At 67.8% G+C, this 21,421-nt stretch overlaps 1 protein-coding gene and 1 pseudogene across 1 annotated transcript; both read left to right on the top strand.

Annotated features, from left to right (window-relative positions):
• Nucleotides 1-583: 583 nt before the first annotated feature.
• LOC112061519 (von Willebrand factor A domain-containing protein 7-like) lies at nucleotides 584-15,434 on the top strand (annotated as a pseudogene).
• Nucleotides 15,435-16,309: 875 nt separating this feature from the next.
• AIF1 (allograft inflammatory factor 1) lies at nucleotides 16,310-21,072 on the top strand. Its single transcript, XM_008175597.4, has 6 exons — nucleotides 16,310-16,467; nucleotides 17,716-17,777; nucleotides 18,495-18,561; nucleotides 18,765-18,806; nucleotides 19,155-19,317; nucleotides 20,218-21,072. The coding sequence occupies exons 1-6, from the start codon at nucleotides 16,443-16,445 to the stop codon at nucleotides 20,303-20,305; spliced, it is 447 nt and encodes a 148-aa protein (XP_008173819.2). The 5' UTR covers nucleotides 16,310-16,442; the 3' UTR covers nucleotides 20,306-21,072.
• The last annotated feature ends 349 nt before the right edge of the window (nucleotides 21,073-21,421 follow it).

Here is a 21,421-nt window from a genome sequence, read left to right as displayed (position 1 = left end):
GGCCGGGGTAGCAGGGGGCTGCGGGTCGGGAGTGAGGGGCACCGGCAGAGCTGGGGGGGCAGGGCTGGGCTGGCAGGGGCTGCAGGTCGGGACTGAGGGGCACTGCGGGGGGGGCAGGGCTGGGCTGGCAGGGGCTGCGGGTCGGGAGTGAGGGCACTGTGGGGGGGCAGGGCTGGGCTGGCAGGGGCTGCGGGTCAGGAGTGAGGGGCACTGCGGGGGGGGGGCAGGGCTGGGTCTCTCTGCACCAGACATCATTTCTCAGCACTTGGACTTTATTCCGTGTGAACCGAGTTGCTCCAGGAAGCGTCAAAATAAAAAATAGTTCAATGGTGCAAAAGTAAAAAATCACGTGCTTGGGGTGGGGGAGGGGCGTTGGCCTAGAACCCCAGGCCCCATGTCCCACCCCCGACCCACCAGGACTCCTGGGTTCTCTCCCCTGCCCTGGGAGGGGATGGGGTCCAGTAATTAGAGCAGGGTGGGGGGAAGGGGGAGTCGGGGCCCCTTGTGCCTCAGTTTCCCCCTTTGGAGTGGCTTCGGAGTGGCTGCAGGAGGCCAGGGGGCTTTGCCAGGAGGAAGTGGATTAGTCGCAGAGCTGGGTGGGGAACCCTGGCCCCGCCCACCCGCAGGGTTATAAGGCGACCGACATCCCTTGGGCCCCTCCATCCCTGGGGCCAGCGACACCCTCCCAGACCATGGGCCCCGGCCGCGCCCTCCCCTGGGTGCTCCTCCTGGCACTGGCCAGTGCCTTCCGCCCCAACCCCGAGTCGGGGGGGCCTGGCCCCTGGCGACTTCACCGACGCCGACATCACCGAGCTGGGCGCCCTGCGGGCCGTGGCCTGGTTCCTGGAGAGGAACCCGCCCGCCGGGAAGCCCCCCATGGCCCCCGGGACGCTGGAGAACATGGAGCCGCTCACGGCCAGCGGGCTCTTCAAGGCCTATTTCCAAGGTGGGGAGAGAACCCAGGTGTCCGGGCTCCCAGACCCCCTGCTCTAACCCACCAGCCCCCACTCCCCTCCCAGAGCCAGGAGAGAACCCAGGAGACCTGGTTCCCAGCCCCCCTGCTTTAACCACCAGCCCCACTCCCCTCCCAGAGCCGGGGAGAGAACCCAGGAGTCCTGGCTCCCAGCCCCGCCCCCGCTCTAACCCCCCAGCCGGGAGGGGCTGGGGGGATCTGGGGGGGCGGGGGGGCGGGGGGGATCGGGGGCGCCGGGCCGGGGGGACCGGGGGGATCTGGGGGGTCCCGGGCCGGGGGGGCTGGGAGGATTGGGGGGTGCTGCACTTCAGGGAGCTGGGCAGGGGGGGTGGGGGGGTCTGGGCTGCAGGCGGGGGGCTCGGGGGCGGTACAGGTTACAGGAGCCGGGCAGGGGGCTCGGGGGCACCCGGCTGCAGGAGGGAGGTTTGGGGAGCTCGGGGGGGCACCCGGCTGCAGGTGGCGGGTTCAGGGGGGTTGGGGGACACCAGGCTGCAGGCGAGGGACTCGGGGGGTTCGGGGAGCTCAGGGGATTCGGGGGGCACGCGGCTGCAGGCGAGGGCTTGGGGGGCTCGGGGGGTTCAGGGGGTCCGGGGACACCCACCTGCAGGACCCGGCGTGGTTCACACAGGCCCCCGCGCTGGCTTTGCAGGGTCGCCCCGGCTGCGGGCGGGGGGTCGGGGTTTCGGGGGGTCGGGGGGGGGGTCAGGCGTTTGGAGGTTCAGGGGATTGGGGTTTCGGGGGGCTCGGGGAGCTCACACAAGCCCTGCACTGGCTTTGCAGGGGCGACCCGGCTGCAGGCGGGGGGGTCGGGGTTTCGGGGGGTCGGGGTTTCGGGGGGTCGGGAGGTTGGGGGTTCAGGGGTTTCGGGGGGCTCAGGGAGCTCACACAGGCCCCGCGCTGGCTTTGCAGGGGCGACACGGCTGCAGGCGGGGGTCGGGGTTTCGGGGGGTCGGGAGGTTGGGGTTCAGGGGGTTCAGGTTTCGGGGGGTTTGGGGGTTCAGGGGGTCGGAGTTTCGGGCGGGTCGGGGGGTTGGGGTTTGGGGGGTCGGGGGGGTTGGGGGTTCAGGGGGTTGGGGTTTTGGGGGTTGGGGGTTCGGGGGGTCGGGGGGCTCGGGGAGCTCACACAGGCCCCGCGCTGGCTTTGCAGGGGCGACCCGGCTCCGGCTGCTGCGGGCCGCGGCCGTGGGGGCGCTGGGCGGCGCCGGGACCCCGGGGGGGCTGGAGTCGGCTCGGCTCAGCGCCGGGAAAGCCCTGCACGTCCTGCAGCAATTCTATAGCAACACCAACTGGGCCGAGCTGGGCCAGGCCGAGCCCTACGCGCACCTGGGTAAGCGACGCCCCCCCGGGCCACAACCCGCTCGCCCGCCCCCGGGGCCACAACCCGCTCGCCCGCCCCCGGGCCATAACCCGCTCGCCCGCCCCCGGGGCCACAACCCACTCGCCCGCCCCCCGGGGCCACAACCCACTCGCCCGCCCCCGGGCCAGGCCTGCCGGAGAGCAAACCCCCTGGTCGGACCCCACCGCGGGCCTAGGACGGCCCTGAAATCCCCAGACCCCCCAAATCCCGAGACTGGCTCCCAGAATCTCATGATTTTCTGCAAAGCTCCTCTTGGGGTTTGGGGCCCTCCCCGGGGGTGGGGGGCAGGAGCTCACCCCCCACATCTGCCTGGCTCCTGCCCAGCTGTTAATCCTGCCCCCCAGCTCCCCATGGGCTCAGCTCCCCCACCCCAGTGCCGCTGTCTGTCACGGACTCACAGATCGTGCCCACTCTTGGCCCCGTGGGGTCCGTGGGGGGTGCCCCTTTCAGTGCGACAGCCCTTCTCGGGGGTCCCCTCTCTCTCGGGGTCAGGCCCCTCCACCTCCTGGAGCCGCACCTCTCGGAGCCTTAGCACGTCTGTCTCTGCCGTGGGCCCCCTCAGGGAGTCCCCTCGCTCTGGACCCCCGGGGCCTCCACCCCCGAAGGGACGATGCCCCCCCCCGGCCCTGTTCTCTAGCCTAGAGCGACTCTCAGCCAGCGTCACACAGGAGGTTTATTGAGCGTTGACCCCAGCACAGGAAACTCTCTGACCCTGAGGACTGGCCTCCCTCAGCCCAGCACATCCCAGTCTCTCTGCATCCTGGGGGGCTCTGCCTGCTCCCCCTCTCCAGCCCAGAGCCCCCCTGCTCCCAGCTGGGCATCTGAGATCCCCGGCCCCAGGCCCCGCCTCTGTCCATTGTCTTCTCTCCAGGGAAACAGGGTCACTGGGCCCCCTCTCCCCTCTTCTATCCTCTGGCTGGACCCGGCTGGTCAGGTCACCGGGGTCCTTTCCCCACAGCCCATTGTCCTCCCACTGGCCAGAACCGGCTGCATCTCCTGAGCTGCGTCTCCGGGTCGGGGTCTCAGGTCACCGGTCGCTGGGGTCTCCGTCCTCCAGGCCATTGGCAGGGGTCCCACGTCCTCTCTCCGGTCCTGTGTACCCACAAACTCCCTCTCCCCTCCCCTCGTTAAACCAGTAACCCCCAGGGAAACTGAGTCCCACCCCCTCCGCATGCAAGCAAGCAAATCCCCCACTTCGTCACCCCCATCGCCCTCCACTCACCCTCCCAGCACAGCCCCTCGGCTCAGCACCCACCAGCCATGCAGCCCCCCAGGGCAGGGACTGGCTGGCTTGGGGGGCAGGGAATGGGGCAGGGACTGGCTGGCTTGGGGGGCAGGGAATGGGGCAGGGACTGGCTGCTCAGGGGGGCAGTTACCAGATTCTCACCCCTTCCCCCCCCCGCAGTGAACGCCTCCAGCCCGGCCGTCCCGACAGCGCCCCCGGACAAGCCAACGTGCAAGGACTGTGCCAAGGAGCCAGGGTGAGACCTGGGGACCCCCCGACACTGTCTGGGGCGGAGATGGGGAACCCGTGTGTCCAACCTCAGGGGGCCCTGGGCTGGGAGGCTGGGAGCAGCAGGGGGTGCTGGGCTGGGTGGACTGGGGGGGTCCCTGGGGGCATGGATCCCCCCGAGTTTAATGCTCCACTTCTCCAGCAGGGGGCACTGATCTGGGGGATGGGTGGGGGTCAGTGGGGGTGGGGGACAGGAGGGGGTGCTGGGCTGGGGGCAATGGGGGGGTCAGTGGAGGCATGCCCCCACGAGTGTAACGCCGCAGTTCTCCGGCAGGGGGCGCTGATCTGGGGGATGGCTGGGGGCAGCGGGGGGTCAGTGGGGGCATGCCCCCCCCCGAGTGTAACACTGCAGCTCTCTGGCAGGGGGCACTGATCTGGGGGATGGGTGGGGGCAATGGGGGGGTCAGTGGGGGCATGCCCCCCCCGAGTGTAACGCCGCGGCTCTCCGGCAGGGGGCGCTGATCTGGGGGATGGGTGGGGGTCAGTGGGGGTGGGGGACAGGAGGGGGTGCTGGGCTGGGGGCAGCGGGGGATCAGTGGAGGCATGCCCCCCCCGAGTGTAACGCCGCGGGTCTCCGGCAGGGGGCGCTGATCTGGGGGATGGCTGGGGGCAATGGGGGGTCAGTGGGGGCATGCCCCCCCCGAGTGTAACGCCGCGGCTCTCCGGCAGGGGGCGCTGATCTGGGGGATGGCTGGGGCAATGGGGGGGTCAGTGGGGGCATGCCCCCCCCGAGTGTAACACTGCAGCTCTCTGGCAGGGGGCACTGATCTGGGGGATCGGTGGGGGCAATGGGGGGTCAGTGGGGGCATGCCCCCCCGAGTGTATCGCCGCGGCTCTCCGGCAGGGGGCGCTGATCTGGGGGATGGCTGGGGGCAGCAGGGGGGCAGTGGGGGCATGCCCCCCCGAGTGTAACGCCGCGGCTCTCCGGCAGGGGGCGCTGATCTGGGGGATGGCTGGGGGCAGCGGGGGGTCAGTGGGGGCATGCCCCCCCGAGTGTAACGTCGCGGCTCTCCGGCAGGGGGGCGCTGATCTGGGGGATGGCTGGGGGCAATGGGGGCTCAGTGGGGGCATGCCCCCCCCGAGTGTAACGCCGCGGCTCTCCGGCAGGGGGCGCTGATCTGGGGGATGGCTGGGGGCAATGGGGGGTCAGTGGGGGCATGCCCCCCCCCCGAGTGTAACGCCGCGGCTCTCCGGCAGGGGGCGCTGATCTGGGGGATGGGTGGGGGTCAGTGGGGGTGGGGGACAGGAGGGGGTGCTGGGCTGGGGGCAGCGGGGGGTCAGTGGGGGCATGCCCCCCCCCGAGTGTAACGCCGCGGCTCTCCGGCAGGGGGCGCTGATCTGGGGGATGGCTGGGGGCAATGGGGGGTCAGTGGGGGCATGCCCCCCCCCGAGTGTAACGCCGCGGCTCTCCGGCAGGGGGCGCTGATCTGGGGGATGGCTGGGGGCAGCGGGGGTGGGGGACAGGAGGGGGTGCTGGGCTGGGGGCAGCGGGGGGTCAGTGGGGGCATGCCCCCCCCCGAGTGTAACGCCGCGGCTCTCCGGCAGGGGGCGCTGATCTGGGGGCAGCGGGGGGTCAGTGGGGGTGGGGGACAGGAGGGGGTGCTGGGCTGGGGGCAGCGGGGGGTCAGTGGGGGCATGCCCCCCCCCCTGAGTGTAACGCCGCGGCTCTCCGGCAGGGGGCGCTATCTCTGCCAGGGGAACATGCTGGTGAGTGACATGGTGACCAGCGGGTACAAGCTGTCGGGCACCTGCCGGAGCAAACCCCGAGGTGAGCAGAGCCCCCCCCCCACCGCTCCCCTCCCCCACATCACCCCCTCCCCACCCCACCCCCATTCACCTTCCCGTCTCGGCCCCAGGGAAATGCGGCCATGGGGGGCGGAACGACGTGACCCAGAACTTCTCCCCGACCGGCGGCATCAACAAAGAGACCTCGGACCCCCAGCTCTCGCCCCACCACCACCTGCACCGCCAGGCCGCGGACCTGGCCACCCGGGCCACGCGGGACTTCTTCGTGGGACCAGGTGAGAGCCCCTCGGCCGGCCGGCGCCCCTCACTCCCGACCCGCAGCCCCCCACAGCCGGCCACCGCCCCTCACTGCCGACCCACAGCCCCCCGCCAGCCGGCGCCCCTCACTCCCGACCCGCAGCCCCCCGCCAGCCGGCGCCCCTCACTCCCGACCCGCAGCCCCCCGCCAGCCGGCGCCCCTCACTCTCGACCCGCAGCCCCTCGGCCGGCCGGCGCCCCTCACTCCTGACCCGCAGCCCCCCGCCAGCCGGCGCCCCTCACTCCCGACCTGCAGCCCCCCACAGCCGGCCAGCGCCCCTCACTCCCGACCCACAGCCCCCTTGGCCGGCCAGCACCCCTCACTCCCGACCTGCAGCCCCCTGCTCCACCAGCCGGCGCCCCTCACTCCCGACCTGCAGCCCCCCGCAGCTGGCCAGCGCCCCTCACTCCCGACCCGCAGCCCCCCGCAGCCGGCCACCGCCCCTCACTCCCGACCCGCAGCCCCCTCAGCCAGCCAGCGCCCCTCACTCCCGACCTGCAGCCCCCCGCAGCTGGCCAGCGCCCCTCACTGCCAACCCGCAGCCCCCTGCTCCGCCAGCCGGCCACTGCCCTCACTCCCAACCCGCAGCCCCCCTCAGCCGGCCAGCACCCCTCACTCCCGACCCGCAGTCCCCCGCTCTGCCAGCACCCTTCACTCCCAACCCGCAGCCCCCTCGGCGGCCGGTGCCCCTCACTCCCGCCCCGCAGCCCCCGCCCCACTGAGGCGTGTTGGGTCCCGCAGGCTCGGGGCTCCTGGCCCAGGTGGGCTCGGCCGCCTTCCGGAAGCTCTTCAACCTGGCCGGCTACTCGCTGACCTTCGCCATCGACACGACGGGCAGCATGAGCTCCGACATCGCCCAGGTCCAGCGCGTCTGCCTGGAACTCATCCGCCAGCACGTGGGCTCTGCCGACGCGCCCCACAACTACGTGCTGGTGCCGTTCAATGACCCAGGTAGGGCCCCGATCCCCCTGCGCCCCGATCCCCTGGTACGGCCCCAATCCCCCTGTGCCCCGATCCCCCTGCGCCCCGATCCCCTGGTACGGCCCCGATCCCCCTGTGCCCTGATCCCCCTGCGCCCCGATCCCCTGGTACGGCCCCGATCCCCCTGCGCCCCGATCCCTGGTACGGCCCTGATCCCCCTGCGCCCCGATCCCCCTGTGCCCCGATCCCCCTGCGCCCTGATCCCCCTGCGCCCCGATCCCCTGGTACGGCCCCAATCCCCCTGTGCCCCGATCCCCCTGCGCCCCGATCCCCTGGTACGGCCCCGATCCCCCTGTGCCCTGATCCCCCTGCGCCCCGATCCCCGGTACGGCCCCGATCCCCCTGCGCCCCGATCCCTGGTACGGCCCCGATCCCCCTGCGCCCCGATCCCCCTGTGCCCCGATCCCCTGGTACGGCCCCGATCCCCCTGCGCCCCGATCCCCTGGTATGGCCCCGATCCCCCTGCGCCCCGATCCCCTGGTACGGCCCCGATCCCCCTGCGCCCTGATCCCCTGGTACGGCCCCGATCCCCCTGCGCCCCGATCCCCTGCGCCCCGATCCCCTGGTATGGCCCCAATCCCCCTGTGCCCTGATCCCCCTGCGCCCCGATCCCCCAGTATGTCCCCGATCCCCCTGTGCCCCGATCCCCTGGTACAGCCCCGATCCCCCTGTGCCCCGATCCCCCTGTGCCCCGATCCCCCTGCACCCCGATCCCCCTGCGCCCCGATCCCCCTGCGCCCCGATCCCCTGGTATGGCCCCGATCCCCCTGTGCCCCGATCCCCCTGCGCCCCGATCCCCCGGTACGGCCCCGATCCCCCTGTGCCCCGATCCCCTGGTACAACCCCGATCCCCCTGCGCCCCGATCCCCTGGTATGGCCCCGATCCCCCTGCGCCCCGATCCCCCTGCGCCCCGATCCCCTGGTATGGCCCCAATCCCCCTGTGCCCCGATCCCCCTGCGCCCCGATCCCCTGGTACGGCCCCAATCCCCCTGTGCCCCGATCCCCTGCGCCCCGATCCCCTGGTATGGCCCCAATCCCCCTGCGCCCCGATCCCCCTGCGCCCCGATCCCCTGATACGGCCCGATCCCCCTGCGCCCCGATCCCCCTGCGCCCCGATCCCCTGGTACAGCCCGATCCCCCTGCGCCCCGATCCCCCGGTATGTCCCCGATCCCCCTGTGCCCCGATCCCCCTGCGCCCCGATCCCCCGGTACGGCCCCGATCCCCCTGTGCCCTGATCCCCCTGCACCCCGATCCCCTGGTACAGCCCCGATCCCCCTGCGCCCCGATCAACCTGTGCCCCGATCCCGCCGCCCCACAGCTATGTGCTGGTGCCCTTCAGCGACCTGAGTATAGCCCCAAACGCCCGACCCCCTGAACTCCGATCCCCCCGCACCCGGATTCCCCTGCACCCCGATCCCCCAGTATGGCCCCGATCCACCGATCCCTCTGATCCACCGATCCCCCCGCGCCCCACTGCTACGTGCTGGTGCCCTTCAGTGACCCGGGTATGGCTCCGAACGCCCGGTGCCCCTGCGCCCTCCTCCCCCTGCGCCTGCCCCCCATTCACCTCCCCTCTCCCCGCAGATGTGGGACCCGTCTACACCACCCAGGACGTGGGGCAGTTCGAGGCGGCCATCGCGCGGCTGGTGGTGAATGGTGGTGGGGACTGTCCCGAGCTGGCGCTGACCGGCCTGGAGATGGCGCTGCGGGCGAGCGAGCCCCGGTGAGCCCCCCACTGCCCCCCGAGTCCCCCAACCTCCCACTGCCCCCCCATTGCCCCCCGAGCCCCCTGCTGCCCCCTGACCTCCCACTGCCCCCACTGCCTCCAACATCCCCAACCCCCCGTGCCCCCCCACTAACCCTGAACCCCACCAAAGTCCACCCACCCCCCCAAGCCCCCCACTGCCCCAAGCCTCCCAAATCCCATCCCCAACTTCCCCCCAGGTTGGAGCCCCGGAGCCCCAAACTGCCGCCTGACCCCCCCAACCTCCTCCCATCCTGCCAGCCCCCCTTCCCAGGCCAGCCCCATGCCCCCCCAGGACGAGCCCCGGCCCCCACCTCACCTCTGTCCCCTGCCCCCCGCCCGCCAGCTCGAAATCTTCCTCTTCTCGGACGCGGGGGCGAAGGACGAGGCCCGGCTGGAGCAGGTCAAGGTGCTGGTGGAATCGACCCGCAGCCAAGTCAACGCCCTGCTGACGGGGTATTGCGCCACCCGCAGCGCCCGGGGTGAGCACGGCGAGTGGGGGCAGGGCTGGGACCCCTGGGGGGCGTCGGCTCCCATCTGGCCCCAGGGCGGGGACTGGCTGGCTCAGGGGGGCGGGGAATGGGACAGGGGCCTGTCCCCTCTAGGGGGCGCCGGCTCCCATCCGGCCCCAGGGTGAGACTGGCTGGCTCAGGGGGTGGGGAATGGGGCGGGGGCCTGTCCCCTCTAGGGGGCGCCGGCTCCCACCCGGCCCCAGGGCGGGGACCGGCTGGCTCTGGGGGGCGGGGAATGGGGCAGGGGCCTGTCCCCTCTAGGGGGCGCCGGCTCCCACCCAGCCCCAGGGCGGGGACTGGCTGGCTCAGGGGGGCGGGGAATGGGGCAGGAGGGCGCTGTCTCTAATCCGGCCCCAGGGTGGGGGACCGGCTGGCTCTGGGGGGCTGGGAATGGGGGATGGGGCTTTTCACCCTTCTTGTCCGTCCGTCCGTCCCCCCAGCCGTGAACATCTTTGAGGAGCTGGCAGCCTTCTCGGGGGGCTACTATGTGCTGACGTCGAAGGCTGAGCTCTCGGGGGTGCTGGGGGTCATGGAGCTGGCCCTCAACGCGGCCCCCATCACGGTGACCCGGGCCCGGCTCCTCGGCTCCCGCTTCCCCTTCCCCGTGGACGACACCCTGAGCGAGCTCTCCGTGTCCGTGCGCAGCCTGGCCGGCAGCAGCTTCAGCGTCTCCCTCCTGCAGCCCTCAGGTAGGGGGCGCTCTCCCCCCCACCCCCCGCGCACTGGGCTGCCCTTCTGCAGGGTTGTTATAGGTGGCTGTTTTCCCGGCTCCCCCACACCCCACCCCAGAGGTGGCTGCATTTCCACACTGGGCGATGGATCGCTGTATAACCAGCCCCTGCGCCCAGCCCAGAACCAGCCGCACCTCAGGCCCTGGATAAGCAGCCCCCCCCCCCTCCCCGAGAGGGCCGCGGCTCAGCGCCGGGTGAGGGAGCCAGGTCTCAGCGCCCCCGGTGCCGTGTCGCCCTCACGCAGGCGGGTCGCCGGCCGGTGTGGAGCCGGTGATCAACACGGCCCTGCACAAGGTGCTGAAGCTGCGGCTGGTGGAGGCCGTGGGGACCTGGACAGTGGCACTGACACCCAGCAGCAGCTACGAGGTGGAGATCGGGGGCAAGAGCCTGTTGGACGTGACCCTGCAGATCCTGGAGCGACGCCAGGACCTGGTGCTGCCCATCCAGGGCCGGCCCGTGCGAGGTAACGCCCGTGCGAAGTAACGCCCGTGCGAGGTAACGCCCGTGCGAAGTAACGCCCGTGCCAGGTAATGTCTGGGCGAGGTAACGCCCAGGGGAGGTAACATCCGTGCAAGGTAATGCCCAGGGGCGGTAACATCTGTGCAAGGTAATGCCCGTGCAAGGTAACGCCCGTGCGAGGTAACGCCCGTGCGAAGTAACGCCCGAGCGAGGTAATGCCCAGGGGAGGTAACACCCGTGCCAGGTAATGCCCATGCCAGGTAACGCCCGAGCGAGGTAATGCCCAGGGGCAGTAACATCTGTGCGTGGTAACGCCCATGCAAAGTAACACCCGTGCCAGGTAATGTCTGGGTGAGGTAATGCCCATGCTAGGTAACGCCCGAGCGAGGTAATGCCCAGGGGAGGTAACGCCCGTGCAAAGTAATGCCCAGGGGAGGTAATGCCCGTGCGAAGTAACGCCCAGGGGAGGTAACATCTGTGCAAGGTAATGTCCGTGCAAGGTAACGCCCATGCCAGGTAATGCCCGGGGAGTACCGGGGGGCTCTGTGCTGACTCCCATCTCTCTGTGCCCCCCCGCAGGGGCGAATTACACCGTCTCAGCCCGGCTGCTGGGGGAGGCACGTGGCGCCCGGCTGCTCCGGCTCCTGGCCCTGGACGGTGCCGGGGGCCCGGTGGGCACCGCGCCCCTGAACCAGAGCACAGATGCCAGCGGGAACCTCCTGGCCCTGGCGCCCATCAGCTTCCAGCTGCCGGTAAGGACCCGCTGTGGGGCGCCCCGATGTCCCCCCCCGCCAAGCCGGGCCCCCCCTTTCAGCTCTGTTCTCTGCCCCCCCACAGGCCACGGTGCTGGGCGTGGAGGGGCTGACGGGCGCTGGGCTCCCCTTCACCCGCCTCCGCCCCGACCCCATGGCCACTGAGTCAGTGCAGGTCCGGGCCCTGGACGGGCAGAACGGTGAGTGTCTGGAGGGGGGGGCTAATCCCGCCCCCCCCAGTCCGCCATCGCCTCTCCCCCACCCCATGCCCCTCCCCCTCCTGCCATCCTGCCCCCCCGCCACTCACCCCACTGCCAACTGCCCCCCTGCACCCCCACAGCCCCTCCCCTGCTCTAACCCACTAGAGCCCCCCCCCCTCCCCTCCCCTCTCCCAGCCAGGAAGAGAACCCAGGAGTCCTGGCTCCCAGCTCCCTCCCCCCGGCCTGGTTCTATCCCACCAGACCCATTGCCCCTCCCCCCACCAGCTGCCTCATCCAGCCCCCCTCCCCAAAGACCTGCCCCCCCTCCCCCACCTCTCTCCACCATAGCCCCTCCCCATCCACTGCCCCGCCCCTCCCCAATTCTCCGCCCCACCTCTCTGCCATAGCCCCTCCCCCTCCCCCTCCCCAATGCTCCGCCCCATTTCTCCCCCCACCCCCTCGCTCACCCGCTCCGTGGCCCCCCCAGGCACGCTGCTGCCGGGCACGGTGACGCGGCTGGCGGTGCTGGTTGTGAACGACGGGGCCGAGGCCACGTTCACCTTCTCGGTGACCGACGAACTGGGGCTGCTGCAAGGCTACGACCCCCCCGGGGGGCGCCTAGGACCCGGTGCCAGCGTCGTCCTCAGCGGGACCTTCGCCGCCCCCGCCAGCCACACCGGCTTCTCCTCCAGGTGAGGCCCCCAAGCCCCTCGCGGGTCCGGGACGGGACCCGGGGGAATCTCGCCCGTTTCAAGGGGCCGAAATGCAACATTTTGACACGTTTTGGGAGGATTTGGGGGAATTTGCAGAAGGTAAAAGGGGAACGAAATTCGACTTGTCCAGTGCGGCAGGGGTGGGGGGGTGTTCACAAGGAATCTGAGCTGAAATTGGCCCCAAAAGAGAAAAAAAATTAAACCATTTTCACTGACGTTGGGGGGCAGGGAACCAAAATCCGAAGGGACGTTTGGCGTTTTGGCCAAAAGGTTTGAAAAACATCAAGGCAGATGTTTTGGTCGGGGCTCAGAAATGTTCAGCTGAAATCTCGGCTGCTGTTTGAAATCGCAACGAACCGTGTGGCCGGAATCCCAAATGCGGCAACGAAAACTTTCAGCACCGTTTGGAAAATGTGGAACATTTCGGCGACGGCGTTTCGGGGCTGCAAAGGACGCCGGCCCGTTCCGTCGCGTGTCGTGGACGAATGGGAGGGACGCTGCGGGAAAGTCGCACTGATTTTTCGGGGTGGGTGTCAAAATTTCCACTACAATTTTTGAGGCAACTTTTTACAATTTCAACGTTAACATTCAAATGTTAACATTTTTAAAAGTTCAAATGTTCCGCCAAAGTCAAAATTCCAGCTAAAAGTTTTGGTGAATTAAAAAAAAATTAGCTCAAAACTTTGGAGAATTTTTATAAACCAGCTACATTTGGGGGAGGGGGGAATTTCCACTTCACGTTTTTCAAACCAAATGCATCACATTTTTGGCAGAATTTGAACCGTTGAAAATGTTCCTGAAATGCCAAACATTTCGCGCTGTAACTTTTTGCAAAATTAAAACAAATTTCAAAAAGTAAAGAAAACAACTACAATTTTGAATGCCCGCCCTGACGTTTCAACAACAATTCCTTGAATTCCAAAAAATATCAACAAAATTTTCCATGAAATTTCAGCTGAAACATTCAGTGACCGGTCGGCTGAAATTGTTGATGAAATTCAACAGCCCAGTTCCACGACAGCGTTGGATGAAACCCCAAACATTTTGATTGCCAAAAACACCACCTGCAAATGTTCGGTACCATTTGCTCAAAAACGTTCGATGACATTTAAAATTTCAGCCGCCATTTTTGACGACGTTCAGTTTTCAGCAACATCGTCGGCTTTGCAACCAAAACACTGGGACTGAAATTCGCAACGGAATTTCAAAATTCCATAAAACGCCCCCAAAAAACCCAGATCCAAGAACGGGGAATGTCCAAAATGTTCATCCCAACTTCAACGCAGCTCTAATTACGCGGATCCATAATTATTAATCACCATTATTAATGGGAGTTTTAGGCAGCCACAGTGTTTCACGTAACACCCAGCTCGGGCGCAATCTTCTAACGCAAACACACACCCCCGCCTCTCCCCAGCATCGCGACGTTTATGGCACAAAGTTCGTCAGCTCATAATTACGTGAAAATCCCCATCATGGTGGTGCCAGAAGACGCCGTGGTGAGTTGGCTTCAGAGCCAGCCCGCGCTCTCCCTTCCGACGGCGTTGCGTTGGGTCGCTGGCATCCCCCGCTCATCGCTTGCCAATAATCGATGATCTCTAAATGATCGCTCCCTGGCTAGCATTGACAACTCCTGGCCAATCATGCGTCACTCCCAATGACAATTGATGATCATTAACGATGGCTAATGGACGGCCGGTTATCGGGCATTAATCAGCGATCGTGAACTATTGGCTATTGGTGGTGGCCAAGAGTCACGTATCGATCGCTGGCCATTGGCTCCTGCTCACCGATGGCCAGTGATGAGCGATCAATTTCCGAGTATTGATGACGAGTCACCGCAGTTAATGCCGGATTCTCCTCTCGCCGGAGGACGGTCGATTGTTGACGTCGGCACTGCTGACTTTCCCGGCTGGCTGCTCTAACCCCCGCATGGTATTTCGTGGCTGGCTGATTATTGATTATTGGCAACTGATTCGCTGTCCCCAACCTTCGCCTATTGATTATTGATTCCCAGTTACTGGTGACTGATTCGCTGTCCCCAACCTTCGCCTATTGATTATTGATCCCCAGTTACTGGTGGCTGATTCGCTGTCCCCAACCTTCGCCTATTGATTATTGATCCCCAGTTACTGGTGGCTGATTCGCTGTCCCCAACCTTCGCCTATTGATTATTGATCCCCAGTTACTGGTGGCTGATTCGCTGTCCCCAATCTTCACCTATTGATTATTGATCCCCAGTTACTGGTGGCTGATTCGCAGTCCCCAATTTCTCCGCAGTGGGGGCTGACCCCAGTTCTCCAGGGCTACTAGGGTCCCTCCCTGGCTAGTGATTACTGATCTTGATTCCCTGCTCTTTGGGTGCTGAGGGCGGATTTTTTGTCCCCCTCCCGACAGGTGACGGATGAGAACCCGCCGGCCCACAGGCTGCTGGAGCTCTCCATGCCCTGCGCGGGCAGCATCCAGCACGACCCCGACTGCGCCCGGCACGTCTGGACCATGAGATTTCACGCGGTCGATGCGGAGAGTCCGGTGACGGTCCGGGTCGGCGCCAACCCCTCTGGGCTGAGCTGCCGCCCGCGGGGACCCAGCGCGGACGAGGGCCTCGTGTGTGACTATCGGTGGGTAATAGTCCCGGTGCCCCTCACTCCCGACCCGCAGCCCCCTCGGCTCCCCCCCAGCTCTGCCGGTGCCCCTCACTCCCGACCCGCAGCCCCTGCCAGCGCAGCCCTGCCCCCCAGCTCTGCCGGTGCCCCTCACTCCCGACCCGCAGCCCCTGCCAGCCCAGCCCTGGGCCCCCCCAGCTCTGCCGGTGCCCCTCACTCCCGACCCGCAGCCCCTGCCAGCGCAGCCCTGCCCCCCCAGCTCTGCCGGTGCCCCTCACTCCCAACCCGCAGCCCCTGCCAGCCCAGCCCTGCCCCCCAGCTCTGCCGGTGCCCCTCACTCCCAACCCGCAGCCCCCTCGGCTCCCCCCAGCTCTGCCGGTGCCCCTCACTCCTGACCCGCAGCCGCCTCGGCTCCCCCCCACCTTTGCCGGTGCCCCTCACTCCCAACCCGCAGCCCCTGCCAGCCCAGCCCTGGGCCCCCAGCTCTGCCGGTGCCCCTCACTCCCGACCCGCAGCCCCTGCCAGCCCAGCCCTGCCCCCCGAGCTCTGCCGGTGCCCCTCACTCCCGACCCGCAGCCCCTGCTAGCCCAGCCCTGCCCCCCCCCCAGCTCTGCCGGTGCCCCTCACTCCCGACCCGCAGCCCCTGCCAGCCCAGCCCTGCCCCCCCACTCTGCCGGTGCCCCTCACTCCCGACCCGCAGCCCCTGCTTATCCGTCCTGTCTCTGTTGCCCGACGCAGCTGGACGTGCTGCTTCCCGTACGCGGAGGTGCTGGTCAGCGATGAGAACGGAAACACAGACGCCTTCACTGTGGACTATCGGACACCCGGCCCCACCGCAGCATGGTAACCCTCCCTCCCCCCACGGGCCTAGCCATGAGCGGGGGTGGGGCCCCGATGCCTGGGTTCTCTCCCCGGCTCTGGGCGGGGAGTGGGGGCTGGTGGTTAGAACAGGGGGGGCTGGGAGCCAGGACTCCTGGGTTCTCTCCCGGCTCTGGGAGGGGAGTGGGGGCTGGTGGGTTAGAGCAGGGGAGGCTGGGAGCCAGGACTCCTGGGTTCTCTCCCCGGCTCTGGGCGGGGAGTGGGGGCTGGTGGGTCAGAGCAGGGGGGGCTCAGAGCCCGGACTCCTGGGTTCTCTCCCTGGCTCTGGGAGGGGAGTGGGAGCTGGTGGGTCAGAGCAGGGGGGGCTCAGAGCCCGGACTCCTGGGTTCTCATCCTTAATGTGACTCTCTTTCTCCCCACAGGTGAGTGGGGGTCCTGTGCTCACCCCATGGCTCAGCAGGGGAGGGGAACCCCCAGTTCCCGCCGAGTGACCAAAATGGAAGTTCTTTGGGGGCTTTAAGCTTTCAATAAACGCAGGCACCCAGCAGGTCGAGGCATCTCTGTGATCATTTCATCGCCACGGAGCTGGGCTCGGTGGCGACCCCTGGCCCGGCACTGGGACGCTGCCCCTCTGCGGGGGGCAGGTTATAGGGGGATCCCTCACTAAGCACCGAGACACAGCCCCACTCTGGAGGGGAACAGAGGCTGGTTACCCGGGGACCGCTTGCCTGGCCCTCAGATGCAGCTGGCTCTGGGGTGGGGGACCATCAAATAGAACAAAATGTCTGGGACAAGACTGGGGTCTCTGGGCTGGCACCGACTGCTGGGGAGAGCGCCCCCTGCTGCCCCCTGCAGCCCTGGCCCCCCAGCACAGTGACACCCCCTCCCCCCCGGAGTCAACGGCTCCTATAGGCGGCAGAAGGGGAAGTGGCCGGTGTCTATAAAGGCCGGGCCCCAGCTGCGGAAGGGGGAAGTGGCCTTGAGGCATCGGCCTGGACTCCGGGGTCCAGCGTGGGAGGCCGAGACCGGAGCAAACATGAGCTCCCAGAAGAATCCACAAGGTACTGTTCCAGTCTCCTGCTCCGAAGCTCCCCGGATGCCTGGGTCCTCTTCCCCATCCAGGTCTCCCCCACATCCCAGCCCGGATGCCTGGGTCCCATTTCCCATCCTGACCTCCCTCCCCCCACCTCCTCGGAGTCCTGGGTCCCCTTCTCCTGCTCCCCGGATGCCTGGGTCCTATTCCCCATCCTGGTTTCCCCCACATTCCACCCCGAATGCCTGGGTCCCATTTCCCATCCTGACCTCCCTCCCCCCACCTCCTCGGAGTCCTGGGTCCCCTTCTCCTGCTCCCCGGAAGCCTGGGTCCCATTCCCCATCCTGGTTTCCCCCACATTCCACCCCGGATGCCTGAGTCTCATTTCCAGTCCTCATCTCCCTCCCGCCACCTCCTTGGACTCCTGGGTCCCGTTCCCTGTACCGGTCTCCAAGTCCACCCCACATGCCTGGGTCCTGTTCACTATCCTCCCCGCTCTCTACAGGCTGAGCGCACGGCAGGGTCCCTTGGGAGTGAGTGCCCTCCCGGATGCCTGGGTCCCATTCCCTCGCTGCACAGGGGCTGGCAGCGCTGCGGGGTCCCCTACCCCCCATGGACGCGTGGGCGGGTTGGGGGAGGGGTGTTTCTCTCCTCTCACACCCCCGGGCTCCCGATCCTTCTGTCAGTTCCTCCTGCCGGGCGGGGAAAGGCAGCAAAAGCGAAACTACCTCAGGCTAACCCCAGAAAGGGGAAACCAGCCGGCCCGAGAAAGAGGAAACCCAGAGCCTGAAAGGGGGGCTGGGCTAGCAGGGGCTGCGGGGCGGGAGTGAGGGGCACTGGCAGAGTTGGGGAGGGACAGGGCCAGGCTAGCAGGGGCTGCGGGTCGGGAGTGAGGGGCACTGGCTGAGCTGGGGGGACCCGGGCGGCTGCGGGTCGGGAGTGAGGGGCACCGGCAGAGCTGGGGGGACCCAGGGACTGCGGGTCGGGAGTGAGGGGCACCGGCAGAGCTGGGGGAGCCCGGGGGGCTGCGGGTCGGGAGTGAGGGGCACCGACAGAGCTGGGGGGGGCCCGGGGGGCTGCGGGTCGGGAGTGAGGGGAACCGGCAGAGCTGGGGGAGCCCGGGGGGCTGCGGGTCGGGAGTGAGGGGCACCAGCAGAGCTGGGGGGGCCCGGGGGGCTGCGGGTTCGGAGTGAGGGGCACCGGCAGAGCTGGGGGGGCCCGGGGGGCTGCGGGTCGGGAGTGAGGGGCACCATTAACCCTTTGTTCCCCCCGCCAGGGGGCAAGGCCTTCGGGGCGCTGAAGGCCCAGCAGGAGGAGGGTCTGGACTCTCTCAATAAGGTAGACGGCCCCCCCCGGGGGTCTGTGGGGGCCCCAGGGATGGGGGAGGGGAATGGGCCCCACAGCCCCCCCCCCACGTCCAGCCCAGGTGTGTCAGACCCTGGATCACCCCCAGTTTGCTGTGCCCAGGGCGGAGCTACCCGTTGTCATGGTGTCACAGCCAGCTCGTGATGTCGGGGGGGGGATGTTACGAGGCTCCGGTGTCACTCACCGCGGGCTGTGATGTCACTGTGACGTGTGATGTCATGTCCTGAGCCAGGCAGCATCACTCCGGTGTGTGATGATGTCACGCTCGGCACCCTGTGATGTCATACCCAGGGGGCTGTGATGTCATACAGCTGTGAGGTCACCCACCCGGGATTCTTGTGACCTCACATGCCAGTCATTATGAGGTGACAGGGGTGTGATGTCATAAGCCGGGGTGATGTCAGCAGGCTCTGATGTCACACACGGATTCCTGTTATGTCATACTCAGACTGCTGTGATGTCAGGGTTGTGAGGTCACCCGCAGATAATGGTGATGTCATGAGCAGGGCACTGATATCACCCACTGAGGTCCTCTGACCCCCCCACGCCACTGCCCACCACCATGGGGCTGCCCCCCCAGCTCCGCCCCCAACCAAGCCCCCGCTCTCTGCCCCCAGCTCCACCCCCCAACACAGCCCTCTTTCCCTACCCAGCTCCGCCCCCAACCCAGCCCCGTCTCTCTGACCCCAGGAATTCCTGGATGACCCCAAATACAGCACAGACGAAGACCTGCCGGAGAAGCTGGAGGCCTTCAAGAGTGAGTGACGCCCGAGGGGGCTCATTTGGGTGGGGCCAAGTCCCCTGAGGGCTGAGGGGGAAACCAGGGGTCCCAGGCCCCCTGGGGGTGGGGGGCAGCAGGTGCCAGGGGGCTGGTGATGGGGCAACGCCCCTGAGAGTGAGGGGGAGCAGGAGCCCCGAGTGCCTCTGTCTAATCCTCTTGTCCGTCCGTCCCTCCTGCAGAGAAATACATGGAGTTCGACCTCAACGGAGAGGGGGACATCGGTGAGTTCCCGTGTGCGAGCGTGTGTGTGAATGTGTGTGTGCATGTTTGTGTGTGTGCGACCGTGTGTGTGTACGAGCATGTGTCTGTGAGCGTGTGCGAGCGTGAGCATGTGCGGATGTGTGTGTGCGAGTGTGTGTGCGAGTGTGTTTGTGCGAACGTGTGGGAGTGTGTGCGTGTGTGTGTATGCACGTGCAAGAATGGGTGTGTGTGCGAACGAGCATGTGTGTGTGCGACTGTGTGTGTGCACGAGTGTGTATGCGTGCGAGTGAGCGTGTGTGGGTGTGCGCGCGTGTGTGTGCGAGCGTGGGCGTGTCCCCGCTGGCCCCCTGATCTCTGCTCCCCCCCAGACATCATGGCTCTGAAGCGGATGCTGGAGAAGCTGGGGGCGGCCAAGACCCACCTGGAGCTGAAGAAAATGATCACGGAGGTGACGGGCGGCCAGGGCGAGACCATCAGCTACCGGGACTTCGTCCGCATGATGCTGGGCAAGCGCTCGGCCATCTTCAAACTGTGAGCGCCCCTCACTCCCGACCCACAGCCCCCGTCCCCCCTTTTCCCCCTGCCCGGCCGGTGCCCCTCACTCCCGATCTGCAGCCCCTGTATCCCCCGCCCGGCCGGTGCCCCTCACTCCCGATCCGCAGTCCCTGTATCCCCCGCCCGGCCGGCACCCCTCACTCCCGACCCGCAGCCCCCGGCCCCCTGTTCGCCCTGCCCGGCCGGTGCCCCTCACTCCCGACCCACAGCCCCCCAGCTCTGCCCAGCACCCCTCACTCCCGACCCACAGCCCCTGTATCCCCCGCCCGGCCGGCACCCCTCACTCCCGACCCGCAGCCCCCGGCCCCCTGTTCGCCCTGCCCGGCCGGTGCCCCTCACTCCCGACCCACAGCCCCCCAGCTCTGCCCAGCACCCCTCACTCCCGACCCACAGCCCCTGTATCCCCCACCCGGCCGGCGCCCCTCACTCCCGACCCACAGCCCCCATCCCCCCTTTTCCCCCTGCCCGGCCAGTGCCCCTCACTCCCGACCCACAGCCCCCGTCCCCCCCGTTCCCCCAGCCCGGCCGGCGCCCCTCACTCCCGACCTGCAGCCCCCGTCCCCCTGTTCGCCCAGCCCGGCCGGCGCCCCTCACTCCCGACCTGCAGCCCCCGTCCCCCCTGTTCGCCCAGCCCGGCCGGCGCCCCTCACTCCCGACCCACAGCCCCCGTCCCCCCTTTTCCCCCTGCCCAGCCGGTGCCCCTCACTCCCGACCTGCAGCCCCCGTCCCCCCTGTTCGCCCAGCCCGGCCAGCGCCCCTCACTCCCGACCTGCAGCCCCCGTCCCCCCTGTTCCCCCCGCCCAGCCAGCGCCCCTCACTCCCGACCCGCAGCCTCCGTCCCCCCTGTCGTTCACCCCGTCTCCGTTCCCCCCGCAGGATCCTGATGTATGAAGACAAAGCCAAGGAGAAGGAGGAGAAGCCGGCCGGCCCCCCCGCCAAGAGGGCCATCACTGACCTCCCCTAGCTGCCCCCGGCGCCCCCCCTCCGGGGGGCTGTTGGGGGCCCCGGGCAGGGAGCTTCTGCACCTCTGCTCTGGGGTTCCCCTGGTTCATGTCACTGCTGGAAACCAAGCCACTAACAACGTCCGTGGGGGAGCAGGGGGGCAGCACCCAGGCTGGGGTGGCAGGGTTGGGGGGGCTGGGGGGCAGCCCGCAGGCTGGGGTGGCAGGGTTGGGAGGGCTGGGGAGTGCAGTTTTGCCGGACCCACTAGGGGGCAGCACATCGGGGGAGCCTGGGGGGCAGGTCCTGGGGGAGGCTGGTTTTGCAGGGGGGCCCTGGGGGCCAGAGCTGAGCCCCCCCTCAGTTCACCTCGACATGTCCCCTGGGCTGAGGATCGTGACCTCTCTCCCACCCCCCCCCCGCGCCCTCTTTGGCCCTAGCTCCTAACTCCCGCCAACCCTGCAAAGGATTCTGGGATTGTCAGACCTTATCACACCTCCCCTATGACTCCCGCCAACCCTGCAAAGGATTCTGGGATTGATAGACCTTGTCACACACAGACCCCCCTCCCCCCCATGACATATGCTAAGCCTGCAAAGGATTCTGGGATTGCCCCTCCCCCCATGCCAGACTCACGCCAACCCCACAAAGGTTTCTGGGCCAGCCAAGGCGGGGGAGGTTAAAGGTCGAGAGCCCCTTGGTACTCATGGGGTCGGTGTGAGGGGTGAAAGGTCAGGGGTCACAGGGGGTGACCCATACGTGCGGCACTGTCAATAAAGGCCTCTTAATGACCCTGCTGTTGCCTGGTGGTTTCTATGAGGGGGTCACTGATCATGGGGGGAGCATGATGTCATCCCCAGCCAATCAGGAGCCTCCAGGCAGGCGCGACGGGGATAGAAGTCTCTGATTGGCCAGGAAGTGGGTGAGTTGGGCTTTTCCGCCCGGGTGGAATGATCCATTAGCAGCAGAGGTGGGAATGTCCCATTATAGAGGGGAAGTGGGGGTGTCTTCCAGGGGAATGGCCCATTCTAGCCGGGGAGGAGGGGTGGGTTGGGATGGAATGTACTATTATAGAAGGGTGGGAGGTATCCCCTGATGGAAAGGTCCATTATAGCAACATAGAATGGGAAGGGCTCTCGAG

This window comes from Chrysemys picta, chromosome 12 (assembly GCF_011386835.1).
Source record: "Chrysemys picta bellii isolate R12L10 chromosome 12, ASM1138683v2, whole genome shotgun sequence".
Lineage (NCBI taxonomy): Eukaryota > Metazoa > Chordata > Testudines > Emydidae > Chrysemys > Chrysemys picta.
Note: the sequence above shows the minus strand (reverse complement) of the source record. Positions and strands in the feature narration are given on the sequence as shown.

Coding starts and splice junctions, on each gene's coding strand:
- AIF1 (XM_008175597.4), top strand. CDS start 16,443: ATGAGCTCCCAGAAGAATCCACAAG. Junction 16,468..17,715: donor CTCCCAGAAGAATCCACAAG/GTACTGTTCCAG, acceptor TCCCCCCGCCAG/GGGGCAAGGCCTTCGGGGCG. Junction 17,778..18,494: donor GTCTGGACTCTCTCAATAAG/GTAGACGGCCCC, acceptor CTCTGACCCCAG/GAATTCCTGGATGACCCCAA.